Source organism: Chinchilla lanigera, unplaced genomic scaffold (genome assembly GCF_000276665.1).
Source record: "Chinchilla lanigera isolate Chin_1 unplaced genomic scaffold, ChiLan1.0 scaffold00069, whole genome shotgun sequence".
Classification (NCBI taxonomy): Eukaryota; Metazoa; Chordata; class Mammalia; order Rodentia; family Chinchillidae; genus Chinchilla; species Chinchilla lanigera.
Genome location: NW_004955470.1, coordinates 4,791,497 through 4,807,715, shown reverse-complemented (window position 1 = coordinate 4,807,715; position 16,219 = coordinate 4,791,497). Strand labels below are relative to the sequence as shown.

Here is a 16,219-nt window from a genome sequence, read left to right as displayed (position 1 = left end):
AGCACCATACATCACGAGGGTGAATTTACTTTTAACTTTTTGACCATGACATAGTAAATGTAATACAAACAAAACGTACATCTTAAAATTTTACATTGTTAAATACTAATCAATAAATGTCCTGGCAACCACACCAACTATGTTAGAAGACAAAGTATTATTCAGCCACCACAACAAAAATGTATAATTAAGTTATGTGCTAATATGAGGAAGTAATTCTGCCATGGAAATGATTTAAAACAAACACGTCATTTTCTATAGATCTGTGTAGAGAACCCAAACCTCCAAAGTGTTCCACAAAGCAGATGAACCCCTGGGACATTGCTAGTGGCACACAAAGTAGTGCGGCCCCTGCAGCAGCAATTTGGAGCACCCCCCAAAGTCAATCATAGAATTGCTGCATGACCAGAAAATCCACTTTTGGTTATACACTCAAGAGAAATGAAGACAAATGAAGAACTTCTCTACAAATATAGCAACACTATTTAAAATAGCCAAAAAGTAGACAACCCAAATGACCATCCATGAAAGAATAACTTTTTAAAAAGTGATGTATTGTACATATGTGCATGTTTGTGTGTGTGTGTGTGTGTATTCAGGACCTCCTGGAAGTTCCACATACATATAGCTGATACATACTACAAGTTGGGTAAACTTTGAAAACATTAAGTTTTCACATTAAATAAAAGAAGCCAGACACAAAAGGTGTCACACGTTACATGATTCCTCTCATGTAACAGGCAAATTCCAGAAGGGCAAATTCATGGAAATCAGACTAGTGCTTACCAGAGGAAACTGGGAATAGTTGCTTTATGGGGTGTAAGGTAGTTTTTATTGGGCAATGGAAATGTTTTGAACCTAGGAGGGAGGGTTGCACAACATTTGAATGCTCTAAATGCCACTGGACTTCTAAGTGGTTAGTTTTGCTTATGTGAACTTCATTGGAATAAAAAAATTGGGGGAAGAAATGGAATGACTTACTTTTCTCTTTCCTCTTGAGGTAATGCTTGCCAAACGATTTTATTCAAGCGCCTGTTAAGTAAAAAAAGCAATGACAGTTTAGAAGCAATACTTCATTTCATGGCGAAGGCTGGCTCCGGGCTCTGAGAGGCACTGTAGGGGGTGCCCAGGCCAAGCACCAGAACTTTCTAGGCCAAGAATGGCGGCCCCTGCTTGTAATCCCAGCACTTGGAAGGCTGAGACAGGATTGCAAATTCAAAGCCAGCCTGGGCTACTAAGGAAGAACGTTTCCAGGGAAGTGGAGCTCAGAGAACAGGGTTTGGGTGGAGGTGTTATCCTGCTCTGCAACCCATCGAGAACCTGGGCAGAACAGAGCAAGGGGAAGAAAGAGCACAGATGATACCAAAAGAGCCAGAGCCCACAACTAGGCCAGCTTCTTTTTTCCTGGCTGTGGTTGGGTGGTACTGGACTTTTCTATCAAGTGGGCAGAATAATCAAATCCCCTCCTGTGTAGCTGTGAAGACCCTGGTGCTAGCCTGTACACAGCACACCGGACTGTGTTCGACACAGGTAAATGTTCTGTAAGCGAAAGGGACAGAATCAGAAGAAGTCAGCTTAGTGCTTCTGTCTCACTTGAAGTTTTTGGTTCTTTGGGGCCTATTTGGAAATTAGGTTTCTTGAACCATATGGTTCATGTGGCAATGATCAGAGCCTTTAAGATTTATCAAAAGGAGTCATAGCAAGCATTTTCGCTTTTGCGTGTTTTTCTTTAAAAATTTCTATTCAAAATTCTCTTAGATCCAGACTCGAAGGTAGACTCAGTGAACCGGAAGGCTGGGTAAGGGCTTCAGAGCTACACTGGTCTGGGTTCAAAGCTCAGTACCCACCCCTATTTTGCTGCTGTGGGATCTTTTACAGATGGCTTCCTTGTGGGCAAAACAAGGAAAATGCCACTTGTCCTTGGCATGGAGAGCATGAAGTAAAATGTATAGGTATGGTACAGGAATAACTCAATGTATCTGAAGAAGGGCAGGCCTGGAAGTCCAGAGAAAGCTCTCCACAGGGTCTCAGAGCCTAGTGAGAACTGAGGTTTCTCCTGTGAATCTGAGGGCCATGATCTTGACTTCAGACAGACTTGCAGTCAAAATACACTGCAGAAAGATCGCTTCTGAATCCAGACAGGGCTAGAAATGCTCACTCCCAGCTGGGCTCAGATAAGCAACGCCAAAATTGTTGTCTTAATTCTGAAAATAATGGAACAGAAGGACACCCACATGTGGGCACTAAATGTGACCAAACTAGTGTCATTATTTTGGCCAAAGTGCTGAGCTTCCCATTTGCTTGGGCATCCCAACCATGGCGACGGGTTAAGATTATATGAAGCTTATATTTGAAGTTAAATCTGGCTTCCTCTTGGTGGGAAACTCTTTAGAAAGGTAATATTGGGATTGGAGAGGAGTAAACATCTCATCATCAAAGGCAAAAAATCAGGAAGTTTTTATTCTGTATAATATTAATGTTAATATTAAGTAAATATATTAGAGTGATAATGCTGTAGCAATTAATATTAAATAAGACTATTAAATACTGGTCATATTGAAGATAATTTCACTAATGTTGAAACTATTATTACTAATAACCATACAAATATCTCATTTTGTTTTTGGTGTTTTTGAGACAGGTTTCACTATGTAGCCCAAGCTGGCCTTGAATTCCTGGCACTCCTCCTGTCTCAGCCTCCCAAGTGCTGGGATTACAGGCGTGCACCACTACATCTGGCAAACTGAGAACCCCTTATGTGAAACTCTTGAAACCAGGAATGTTTTGTATTTTGAACTTTTGCGTATTTTGGAATATATTTGCACTTATATAATGAGATGTAATCACTCTCACAATCCTCACAGCAGGGGTGTGAGATGGGTGCAGTAGATGAGGACTCAGAGGCTCACAAATGTCACATCCTTGCCCAGAGCAGGCACCAGGCCCACCAGGTCCATCTGAAATAGCTGGATTATTCAAGCAAACCACATTAGAGATGGAAGGGTATTAGTGTATTACACTTGGCAAACCTGAATTTGAAAACTTTCATAACTAAGCTGGAATTATATTGAATTTGAATTAAATTCAAATAATCAAATATACAGAAGCCTGGGAAGAATACATGAAGGAGGAAACGAGGTTGGCCAATCCAGAAGCTAGCACCCAGAGGGACAGGGAAGGTCACCAAGGCACACAGAACTGTAGCCATGAGGGCTCCAAGGGCCACATACAAGGTAGGCAGGACATGGGGGCTCTGCAGAGGCCTCACTAAGGAGCCCATTTCCTTAAGGAAAAGCCTGCTGGGAAGCATCAAACCCATGGAGAAGGGTGAGCCTACGAACAGCTTGTCCTGCCTGTGACAGAAAGACAGAGGGCAGGTTAAGGTCCTGAGAAATACAGGAGGAGCATCCCTAATCCAAACACCTCAAATCCAAAATGCTCTTGAATTTGAAACTTTTTGAGCGCCAGTGAGGAAATTCCATACCATGAACATTTTCTCATGCGCAAAATTATTGAAAATATTACATAAAATTACCTCCAGGCTAGGTGTAAAAGATGTATACAAAACATAAATGAATTTCATGTTAAATATCCCATCCCCAAGATATCTCATTTTATATATGTGCAAATATTCCAAAACCCAGAAAATGAAACACTTCTGTTCCAAGCATTCTGGATAAGGGATTCTGAACTTGCAACCACATAAGATAGCCTCAGCTCCCAAGGAGGGCAGAGGAAGAGCCTCAAGTGGAAGGGTGTTTGGGGAGGTCTGTGCCAGGCCTGGTGGTGAAGACCTTTCTGGGACTCACGGTCACTCCTGTAGGCAGGAGCCAGGCTTTCAATTTGTTCTGAATACACACTAAAGCTACTGCAAAATGACAACTGACATAGAAATGCTGGCCTGGTCACATTATGGCTTGCGTCTAGACGTCCCCCACAAAGCCCCATGCAGTCATAGCTGGGGCTTTTTCAGAGGTGGCTGGATTTAGAGTCTGTGATGCTGGAATTGATTCAGGGTACAATGCTAGGATCAAGGGTACTAGCATTAAGGGTGTGAGTGCTGCCCGCCCTGAGTAGTCTGGATAAGATAAAAGGGGTCCAACCACACTGTTAAGGTCCCTTGTTTGCTTGCTTTCGCTGTCCTCTGCTTTACCATGAATGGCTTCTCCTCAGCAATGCCCCAGGTGGCCAAGCCACCCTGCCCTGGAGCCAGCCAGTGATAGACTGAAACCTCTACAAACTGTAGCTAAATAAATCTTAACCCCTTTAACTTTGGGTGTTGGGTATTTTGTCTCAGCAACAAGAAAAGCAACTAAGATAGTGCATCATTCACTTTATGAATGTTTATGAATGTACTTTATGTCATGTTCCTTCTCATACGGCAGTAAATAAAACCTGGTGGCACAGCTCCACAGCCAAGGGACTTGCCCAAAGGAGCAGGACTCGGTGGAAGTTTATTTTTTTTTATTTTTTATTTTTGGTTTTCTTCCGGTAGCGGGAATCGAACTCACAACCTCGCACTTGCCAGGCAGGCGCTGTGCCGCTGAGCTAAATCCCCAGCCTCTGGAAGCTTAATTAAGCATTGTGAGCTGAGGATTAATTCTGTGCTGGGTGGAGGTGATGAGGGCTGCGGCAAGGAGATGACTTGGTCATTTGCTCTGAGGGGAAAGGCTCTTGTCTCTCTCTGCATGGACACAGGGACTATTCAAGAGCATCATTTTCACTATAGTTAACTCTATTACCATCATGAATTTGACACAAAATTTAAATAACGTGCACTTATGCAGTTAGTCCTCGGTATCCATGGAGAGAACTGGTTCCAAGAACACCCCCTCCTGCTGCCCTTGATACCCAAGTCCGCAGATGCGCAAGTCCTTCAAGTCAAATGGTGTAGAATGTGCACATGACCCGCACAGGTTCTCCCACAGACCTCTCCAGATCACCGATAATATCTAGGATGGTGTCAATACTATGCAAATTAATTGTTATGCTGGATTGCTTGGGGGTTGCAATAAGAAAATAAAATCTGTACATGTTCAGTACGAAGGCGATGTTTTCCTGAATATTTTCCATCTGTGCTGGCTGAACGCGCACCCGCAAAACCCAGGGTAGAGAAAGCAAACCGCATCGGCTTTATTACCTCATCACTGTGGAGTTCTATTGGTTACTGTACTGAACGTTAGATGCCACCATGGTCAAAATCACTGTGTTGAGAGGGAAATTTTAAAGATTTCATGGAAACGTGAGATTTTAGCGTCTGGAAAAGGAAGATGGATTCTTTAAGACTCTGCGGGAAATATTCAGGTAAAGAACTTAGTGAGCGAGTCCCCATGTCAGCTATTCCTGTTGATACTGATGTTGAAAAGTTTCTCAATCACTGTTTCCGAGAAGAAACATCTAAGCTAAAATGAGAAAACAGTAAAATAGATCTCATATCTGTGAAAGAGCAGCTGGGACTAATACTCACTTTTCGTAGGACTTGATGGCCTGTTCCACTTTCTGCTTGTAGAGATTGAGTTTGACTCCTTGGGGGTTAACTAATGTCATCTTATTTGTGTCCTTGCACACATGTGCCAGAGGGAACACCTGCAGGTGAGAACCGAGGGGAAGACAAGCATCACTGGATGGGTGAACATGTGCCTTCAACGGTGTTATCTGCACAGCTATGGAAGGTTTTTCTATAAAACCAATGCATTATAAATGCAGAAAAATTAGAAAACATAGTAAATCACAAAGAAAAAGTAAGAATCCAAGATGCTAATCTTTTCCTTCCAGTTTTAAAAGCTATATAGTTTAAAAGTCATCACCATGACCATAGGTACATACAAGCCAAAAAACAACAAAAACTCTAAAACTGCCTCAGAAAACTCAGAATTGAGTAAGAGCTTCAAAATCTTCCATCAGATAAGTAAGAACGTGCAATAAGAAATTGGTGCCCATAAATATAAATAATTATTAAGTGTTTATAAAACTTTTTAAAAAGAAATACCACATTAAGCACTACATGAAAAAAAGAAAAAGAAACCAGGATCTCATTGTTGCTTCTTTATAAATTACTATTTTACTATAAACATCTTTTATAGATAATACATTTTACATTTTCCTTTCTTTTGAGACTATCTGATTAAAGTTATATCTCTGGGGAGTTTTCCTTATCTTTTTTGTTTCTGTGGTACTGGGGATTGAATCCAGGATCTTAGGATAACCAAGTGCTCTACCACTGGGCTCCATCCCCAGAATATCTTTTTTAAAATTCTGAGACACAGCCTTGTTAAGTTGCCCAGGCTGGCCTCAAACTTGAGATCCTCCTGCCTCAGACTGTTAGTATGTGGGATTACAGGTGTGTGCTACCACACCCGGCTTTTCCTTATTGACTTACAGTTACACATGACAAAGAGGGCTTAGTGGTCAGTGAAACCCCATGCTACCAGAATGACAGAAAAGCATCTCCTTTTGATTTTTTCTGTCTCTACCCAGTGCTTATTTTGGGGTTTCAGGATACTTCTGATTTCATGTCAAGCATTTCCTGGGGGGAAATGGCAAACTTATTGCTGGTTTTGTAGAACTGTTGCCCCAGTTCTTTTTTTTTTTTTTTTTTTGTTAGAGACAAGATCTTGCTATATAGTTTACGCTGGCATTGAACTCACTCTGCGGCCAAGGATTGTAGGATAACCAAGTTCTCTACTTGGTTATCCTAAGATCCTCTGGACTTGAATTCCTGGTGATTCTCCTGCCTCAGCCTCCCCAGTGCTGCAATCACAGGCATGTGCCACTACACCTGCTTCCCCACCCAATTCTTTTAGGACTATTTTGATGTTAAAAGCCATCGGTAGCATCTCCAGGTACTCTGTCCAAGATTTACAGATGAAGTCAGTGGGAGAAACAGGGTAAAGTATGCTCACCCCATCTTCCTGAGAATCAGAACCCTCCGTAATTCTTGTTCCCAACTTTGCTGTTTGTGGTTGCTTTGGCAGCACATCCACCAACTCTGTTTTCATCTTAATAGTATCCATACTTTATGCCTACCTATTTGCATATTACCCATCTCTCCCTCATAGAATGTAAGCTACTTAAAGTGCAGGAGCTCAATTTAATTCACTGTAGTATGCCTACTGCCTAGCACAGGGCCTGGCACACAGTGTGCTCACAACATAAATGTGTCCATACATGAATAAATTTATGTTTATCAAGGGAGTATTTCATACAGTAATATTGAAATAGAAAAGCCTAATGAGAAAACACTAAACTATACTATCATTGTTTCAAAACTGCATATGATTCCAATCATAAGGAACATATAGGTCTTTTGGAAATGTGAGAAATTACTTGTCAGCAGTAAACATTTTACTTTCAATCAAGATGACAGAGCTCATCCTTTTACGTTCCCCTGGTCTCCGAAATCATACACAAAGTTTATCTGTGTTGCTAGAAAGTAATGGAAGAAGGAAAACTTTCATCTACTTTCATTGCTGGCAAGTAGATTTGTAGACATAAAGGCAGACCAGCAGTGTGAACAAGTGAGCAGAGGCGTGGCTGTGGGCTGCGGGCGGGGTGCCCAAGGGTGACAGGGCCATGGGGCTCGCTGGAGTCCTGAAGTGCAGGGACTGTGAGTGCTCGGAAGACAGACTGGTCAGACCCAGGAGGGTATGAGCCTGAGAGGGTATGAGCCGCTCTCACTTTTAAGAGCAACTGCAATCCAGAAGGAGAAATGTAAAAGCAGACTTTAAGTCCTGTTCAAATGAGCCAGAAATCAAAATTCCCAAGGACAGCGGGCTTAGTGGTGGACACCTGAAATTCCAGCTACTCTGGAGACTGAGGCAGAAGGATTGTGACCTGAAGGCCAGCCTGGGGTAACACAAGAAGGCCCTGTCTCGAAATTAAAAAAAAAGAAAATTTAAAGAAAGAGCTGGGGGTGGAGCTCGGTGCTAGAGCACTTGCCTAGCATACATGGGGCCCTTGGTCCAATCCCCAGTACTGAAAAAAAGGTGCACACACACAGACACACACACACACACACACACACAACCAAATATGACAGCTGAGTAATCATAATCAAAATTTCAATCACTTAAGAAATTAATTTTATGAGCAATCTAATGATAATTTTAATTATGGTGAAATTTACTTACGATTAGGCTGTCAGAAGATATAAAAGTACAAAAATTTATTAAAGGGCCATAGAAATGGATGACAAAAACAATTAAAAATTTATTTTAGGAAATAAAAGGACATTGGAACTAAAACAAAAAAAATCTTAACAGAATGAACTCTAAACTAGACATATTAATTATTTAAAGAAACACTGGTGAATTGGGTGGTAGTATTAAGGAGTTTTCCCAGAATATAGCACAGAGAGACCAAAGAAACAGACATACGATACATAGGTAATGATACATAAAGATTGAGGAACTTCAATATATATTTGTAAAATTTCAAAAGAATAGAATTTCAATAGAAAGATTATTAGAGCAGCAACATTTGAAAATGAGCTCTGAGGTTTCACAGGATGGTGGCTTTCATCCTCGGGTCACTCCTTAGGAATTAATGGTCCCTGCTGTTGGAAGTTAAACGGCCTCATAGAGGGCGTGGCTGTGGTCTTAGGCTCTGGGTCTGAAGGTCAGTGGAGGTCAGCATCAGTTCTAAGGTCTGTACCCATGCAGAGCTCCTCAGTCAAAGGTTCTACTGCCAATCTATCTGAGGTCTGATTACCAAAGGTCTTCCGCCTCCCTATTTACTGTTGGAATAAATATTACTCCATTTTGATTTCCCCTTGATTATGTATAAAGTTTTCAACCATTGAACACTATTTTAGTAATTTTGTATTAAGAATATTAAAACACACCTGAAAATTCAAGCTGATGTTTACCTCTAGGAAAGGAGGGAATGAAATGAGATTTTTAAAAAAAGTGTTCAAGAATCCTCAACTTTGTAAGGTTTTACTTATTTTTAGCAATATCTAAAACCATAAACATTAGGTTTAAAACTATCAACAGCAGTTACTTCTAAAAGTTGGTGTTTTTGTGACAAGTGAGGTAGGCAGGATTTTTTCTTTTTACGGTTTTTGTTTGCTTCAGCAGTGCTGGGGATGGAACGCGGGGCTTTGCACACAGGAGGCAAGTGCCCTAGCCATGCCTCCAGCCTGACCGTATACTTAGTTTCTCAAAAACTACATATATTAATTTTACAATTAAACCATTAAGAGCTAAAAAAAAAAAACCCAAACAGAAGCAAAGGCAAAGATTTAGACAACTGAAGAGAAACAAATAAAGTCAAAAGTCTGCAAAGTCCAACCCAGCTTCTTACAAACCACTTGGATTCAGCAGGCGGCTTCTGACCCTCCTTGTCAAAGAGAAGAGACCAGGACAGTGGGTTAAAGGTGGGAGGACTGGGCTTTGAAACCGAAGCTTACATAAGTGAAAAAAAGAATCATCTCTCAAAATAGAGCTAGTATAAGTCACATAAACTTTCAGAGGAAAAAAAATAACCTCAACAAATGAAACATATTTTTTTTTTTTCTTTAGAAGTCTATAAAGAGCTCTCCCAGTTTGCCAACTTCTGGCTCTCCTGCAAGTCAGTATTACAAAATATTTAGCAACATTATACATTTCATCAGAATCAGTTTGGCTCCCGACTTGGCAATGTCCTCAGAGAAAAAACCCTCACACATTCTACTTCCCTCTCCCATGGACTTGGTTCTCACGCCTCGCCTGGCCATCGGGGCCTTGAGTGTGGCAGTTCGGGTCTGGCTCGGGCACACCGCTCCTTCCTGCGTGCAGGTGTAGGGAAGGACAAACTCATACTCCACACTTTCAGCCTGAGGTCTTAGTTTTCACAACATGGCAGATGTGTGGAGGTCAGAGGAGGCCTTCTCTTTGTGATGTCAGCTGGAGTGCAGCAGTGAGGTCACAAGGGCATCCCCAGGGCAGGGGGCTCAGGGTCCTGGTCACCCAGCTTCTGTGAGGAGCCGGGAGGAGAGAAGGGAGGTTTAAGCAGCAGCAGAGGGTTCTGCTTGAGACAGAATAAAAGTCCCCGGCCACCTTTGATTTGTTTTGCTGTTTTTCGTTTTGTGTTTGTTTTTCTTCCCGTACCAGAATCAAACCTACAATTTTGCGCTTGCCAGGCAGATGCTGTGCCGCTGAGCTAAATCCCCAGCCCCCTCTGGCCACCTTTGAAACAGCTCACTTATTACATGCATAAGGCAGTGAGGTGCCTTTTGGACAATGCGTGATAACAAAAGAGAGCCTGAAGATACGATCTACTTTCATTCTCTTGCAGCTGACCTAGGTCTAAGCCTTACCAAATTGATATTAATAATCACACCCTTGGAACAAAATTTTAGCTATGAGATTTTAACTATGAGGTAGGTGAATCTAGAAGGGTGTGTGTGTGTGTGTGTGTGTGTGTGTGTGTGTGTGTGTGTGTTGGGAGGGAATCACCATAAAGGCAGAAGAAAGTGCTGGAATTCATGGAAAAGCTAATTTAGGCCGATTATAATTTTTCCCACTACTAGAAAAAATACCCTGAAAAAAACCACTGAACTCCAAAATAGCTTTATTAATAATGACAGTAACATTTATTTTTACTGTCTACTGGGTAATAGGCATTTTTTTCTTTACATATTTTCTCAGTCTTTCTATAGACAAATGCATTTAATTACAGTTTTTTGGTTTTTTAAATTTTTTTTCCAGTACCAGGAATTGAACTCATGACCTTGTGCTTGCCAGGCAGGCGCTGTGCCACTGAGCTAAATCCCCAGCCCTTACAGTTTTTTGTTATATGACCTTCCCCTCCACCAAACTCTGTAGTTCTTTATTCTCTTTTTTAAAAAACTTAACTTTTTTAAGTACATACTTGCAGTACATTATGTTTACATTCCTTGGATGGAGTTGGTACTTGGACAGAACACATCCTAATTCTTTTCTCATCCTCTCTTCCTCTCCTCTCTTCCCCTCCCTCCATCTCTCGGTCCCCTTCCCATTGGAGAAAAATCTACCTCCCTACTTCCTATTACTGATCTTTTATTTTGCTCTTTGTTTATTTATACCTTGGGTTTCTCATATAAGAGAGACCATGTGATATTTAAACTTGTGTGTCTGACTTATTTCACTTAACATTATGGTCTCAAGGTGCATCCATTTTCCTACCAATGACTCAAATTTATCTTTATGCCAAAGTACTACACCATGCTGTATAAATACCACATTTTCTTTATCCATTTATTTGTTGATGGACATTCTGCCTGCTTCCAAGATTTAGATATTGTGAACTGTGCTGCTATAAACATGGATATGCGTGGGTATTACTGTAATATGTCTTTAATTCTTTCCAGAAGATATCCAGAAGGGGAACAGCTGAGTTAAACAAAATGTCTAGTTTTACTATTCCCTTTTTAAAAATACTAGTTGCTGGCACAATAAATATACAAACCAACCACTTATTTAATACACAAAAACTAAAATTATACGTAAATTACAACAATGGTTGAGGAGCCAACACTTTTTAAAAGTTCATCTTATTATAAAGCAAACTAAGTTTGGATTGCAGATTCTTGGTATTTGAGGCATGGAGTAAAGTATGACCTGGCTATTTTTAAAGAGATGCTTGTTAAGATTGAATAATGTAAAAAAGCTTTTAGGATATGTATGTGTTTAGCTTTCATCAGAAAACTATTCACAAATGATAAACTGAGTATTAAAAGGAAATACTTTATGATCTTCACACAGCAATGGAAAATTTTGTTTTACTGTTCCTATTTTAGCAATAGCAAAAAGATACGAAAATAAACACTTAAAATTCCAAGTAAGCTGCCCAATGTTGTGAGAAACATTTAGATAAATTGTAGTAATTCATAATATTGAATATTAGTACAACTATTAAAACTCACCCCAAAATGATCATTAAAGGGAAAATATTCAGAACATATAGTAAATGAAGAAAAGTAGAATATATAACTATACTTAAAGCTATTGTTAAAGTAGAACAGATAAAGTTTACCTGACAACATTTCAGGTGCAGTGAAAAGCAATCACAAAATATTTTGAAACAAGGAAAATAATGTCAAACTAGTGTTTATATATTTATTGTTCATATCTGATTGAACTCACCAATTTTACTGTTTTTCAACTAACTCAGTTCTCCCAACAGCTATCCCACAGCCTACCACTCCACTGGCCGAAGAGAAGTTCCTATTACAGTTATGAAATGAAGATGAAAATTCTGTACAAATCCCGCCTGAATACTCTTTGAACACAGATGCTATGGCTTTACCGACAGTGCAGTTATACAAGCTGTCGAGTGCTGAGGCTTAAACATCTGCTTTTCAGACTGAAACATCTGCAGGCCCCAGTGAACCCTGTGAAGACAGGGCCGCACAACAAGCTGGAAATGTGCTGTGGCGGGAAGATCACTCTCAGACCCTTAAAGGCATGTTCCTGCTTTGTAGGCTACATCTCACGTTTTTAAATCCAAGCTTCTAAAAAATAGATGAGCATATCCTGGCATGAATGATGCTCTCGGTAGATGGCAGAGTAAAAATGCAGATAAAAAACTGTGTTCAGTTTGCATCAATGCAGTAAAAGCAAAACCAATGAACAAAGGGTATCTAAATAGTAAGAAAGATCTGGTCAGATAACCATCAGAGACTTGTCCATGGTGGAATTATAACTCTATTCCTGCTTTCTTTTTCACTTACCTCTATTTTTTAGTCTTTCTGTTAAAAAACTTTTCAGTTAACATATAGCTTCATGTTCAATGCCACCATATTTGAAAGCGACAAAATATCATAGCTTTAACAGCATCCTGAACCTCTTTGCCCCTAATGTTCTTTGCCAGCTAAGTGATAAAGTCACTTCATGAATTGCTGTTTTAGATGAAATAATTTAGTGCTATCAAATGTTTCACTCAGAACCCTGTATGTGAGGAGGGTTTGTCACAGATCAGGACCTTGCCATGGTCCTTCCAGAGTCAAGGACAGAGCCATGGTACAAATCCACAAAAGCTAGAACCCAGAGTAGGACAAAGCAGGAAGCTTGATGAGATGCAAAAGACACAGAAATCATAATGATGGCAACGAAGATGGGGACAACAGGTAATGATACAGACTCTAATACTGCAGTCTAATCTTCCCAAATTACTTTACTGTTTTCAAAGCAGTTGGGACTAAAAAGCTTTGAAATCTAGGTTCATCAAATGGCTAACGCAGTCTTATTCCATACATGACCTGATGATGAATTAATCTTTTTGAAAGAGCTGAGATAAAATTATCTGGCCCATTTCACATCTTATAATGAAGCGTTGCTAGGGCAACTTCTCTGCTCAATACTTTATTTCCAGGGTTACAGATTTGATGCTGGTCCGGGAAACAAAACCAAAACAGTGTTGTATCCTAAAAGATGAAAGAGCCCATGCATTAGTTATGAATGGAACAAAAAGCCAGGACAAAAGCAAATGCTGCTTCACAGTTTTACCCAGACAGATGTGGCCACATGTGGAACAGAAGCAAAAGAGTCAATTAAAATTCTCAGTGAAGTGGGTTACGATGCAAGCATGTTTGCTTTTCAGCTCCATCCAACTGTCTACTTTTTCAGAAAATGTTAGGTCCAAATGCCAAAAAGCTGTACAGCATATGAGGTGGGAGATATTTTAGATTATTGTATTACTATTCTTTCCATGTGTAGCTGAGAGTCTGTTCTAGTCAAAAACTATTACAGAAGAAAGACACAAATACATTTGCAATTTGCTTTCTTAGTCATTTTGGATATATGCATAGCAAACATTATTTATGACTATGGACACCTTACTATGCCGTAGATCTCAAAACCTTTTCCTCCTGTGTGTCTAAAACATTGTACCTTTTAATCAACAACTCCCCATCCTCTCCTCCTCTACCTTGCCCCTCCAGGCTCTGCTAAACACCGTGCTATTCTCAACTTCCATGAGGTCAGCTCTGTTAGATTCCACAGATAAGTCAGCTCATGCAGTCTTACCACAAAGAAAAGATAGGCGGCTGGGGATTTATCTCAGCGGCACAGTGCCTGCCTGGCAAGCGTGACGTGGTGAGTTCAATTCCCAGTACCGGAAAAAAAATAAAAAAACAACAAAAACAAGAAAAGATAGGCAAGCTAAGTGATAGATATGTTAACTGGATTGGTCTAATCATGACACCCTGGGCCAATCAACTTTCTCTGACGGGCACTGCCCACCTGCCACATTTCACTAGAATTTCTCATTTGTATTTTCTTTCCTCTCCAAGACTATCAGTTGTGCTTGAGTAGAAATATTGTCACGCATTCTAGAACCCAGCGAAGGTGTACAGCCAGCAGGTAATAGTTGAAGACTATTTCTGCAATGAAAACCAACGTTTAGTGAGCATCTATGAAGCACTATCCATCACACGCATTACTTCTTTTGATCCTGTAACAGGCAGGGAGCAGGTGCACTATTATTCCCAGAGTGCAGGTACATGGCATATGTCCCAAAGAACACATCTCTGAAGGTTGTGAGTTACTAAGTTTACCTCTGTGTAGGAGCCAGAGAGGGAGGGGGAAATCAAATAAGGATTTTATGTCTGAGTTCTACTTTGAGGATTTTTGAAGCTTTTCTACACTCACAGAACTAATGATTCTCAGTAAGTATTACATATAGCTCACTTTAGGGAAGGGGCATTATTACACACAGGGTGTGCAGATATAAACTAGTGGAAATGTAAAATCCATTTGGGGAACGGTTTGGATTTAGTGATCAAATTAAAAACATGTATCCCCTTCGGGTCCAGCAGTCCCACTGAAGGGTATCTCTTCCAGATACAGACTTGTACAAGTGGCCCCCAGTTTATGGGCAAGGAAATCGGGTACAGGATTGTTTGTGACAGAAGGAGGGACACAATGTATTGATCAGTAATAGGGAAGAACCTTGCAACTAATGTGAGAGGCATTCATACATATTCTTGCAGAAAGTTCTCTAAGACATAATTTCTAAAAGATAAAATGGCAAGTCCACCTGATAGTATTGCCTTATTTTATGTTCATTAAAATATATATGTGTGTGTTATGGCTATATATATATATATATATATATATATATATATATATATAGGTAGGAGGATTGTTGCAAGTTTGAGACCAGCCTGGGCTACAAAGTGAGCTCAAGGCCAGCCTGAACTGCATCGCGAGACTCAAACACACACACACACACACAAAAATGAAATTCACAAAACTCTTCAGAATGTTTCCTTCCTGGATGAAACCGCTTGTGCAAAAAGTATCCACATCTTCCTCTAAAAACTTCTATAAGACTCAATTACCACACACAAAGAATGTACTCATACATCACTCATCAAGTAAAAATAAAGCAATTAAAAGTTAAGTTCCATGTATATTTTTGCCATTTTATCGTTAGTTTTTAGTTCTGCTTTCCTTAATGTTTTTTGTCAGTGTATAATTCATCTATGTAAAAAGTTAAAAGTACTACCATCAAAGTTTAAAATTATGTAAATAAAAAAACAAATGCTACCAGCAATCTCACTCGCCAGATAAACAATTAACATTTTGGGAGGCCGAGGTAGGAGGACTGGAAGTTTGAGGCCACCATTGGCAACTTAGCAACTTAGCAAAACCCTGTCTCAAAATAAAAAATAGGGGTGGAGATACAGCTCAGTGCAAAGGCCATGGGATTAAACTTTATGTGGGGTAAGGACAGTGTTATATATATGAAATCAAATTTCTAACATGCTATATATGGAATCTTGTACTCTGATTTTTTTTATTCAGAATGAGACCAAGGACTTTCCCCCATATTATTACTTTTCCTTCAGAAATGTGATATTTAATGAATGTATGCTATTCTACTATACAAATGTACTATCAAGTATTTAGGTTGAGTTCAAGTTTCTCTTGTTAGATATAAAATAGCAGTAACTGTTGTCTGCATATATCTGTCAGCATTTCCGGTTACAGTACTTCCTTACACAGACTCGTAGTAATGGATTTACTGGGTTAAATGTTATAAACTCCTAATGCCTCTGAACATACCGCAACAGTGTTGTGCCAATTTAAATTCCCATTATCAAGATATAGTTTCCATTGTATTCTATCTTTGCCATTACTGTTCACTAGTATTTCCTAACCTTGCTAATTTTACGGGAGAAGAGGATGCCTAATTGATTTCCAGTTTGCATTTTTTCTAAGGCATATATTTGGCTAAATTGAAATTAAGTATATAT

At 39.8% G+C, this 16,219-nt stretch overlaps 1 protein-coding gene across 9 annotated transcripts in view; it reads right to left on the bottom strand.

The window, feature by feature from the left end:
• The window catches only part of Vwa3b (von Willebrand factor A domain containing 3B), a 192,190-nt gene that overhangs the window by 42,562 nt on the left and 133,409 nt on the right, over positions 1–16,219 (bottom strand). For all 9 annotated transcript variants that reach the window (XM_005400703.2, XM_013522812.1, XM_005400704.2 and 6 more), the window contains 2 exons: positions 5,468–5,586; positions 982–1,032 (listed from right to left, as the gene is read on the bottom strand). In XM_005400703.2, coding sequence (XP_005400760.1) covers positions 982–1,032; positions 5,468–5,586 — 170 coding nt within the window. The remainder of the gene's footprint in view (positions 1–981; positions 1,033–5,467; positions 5,587–16,219) is intronic.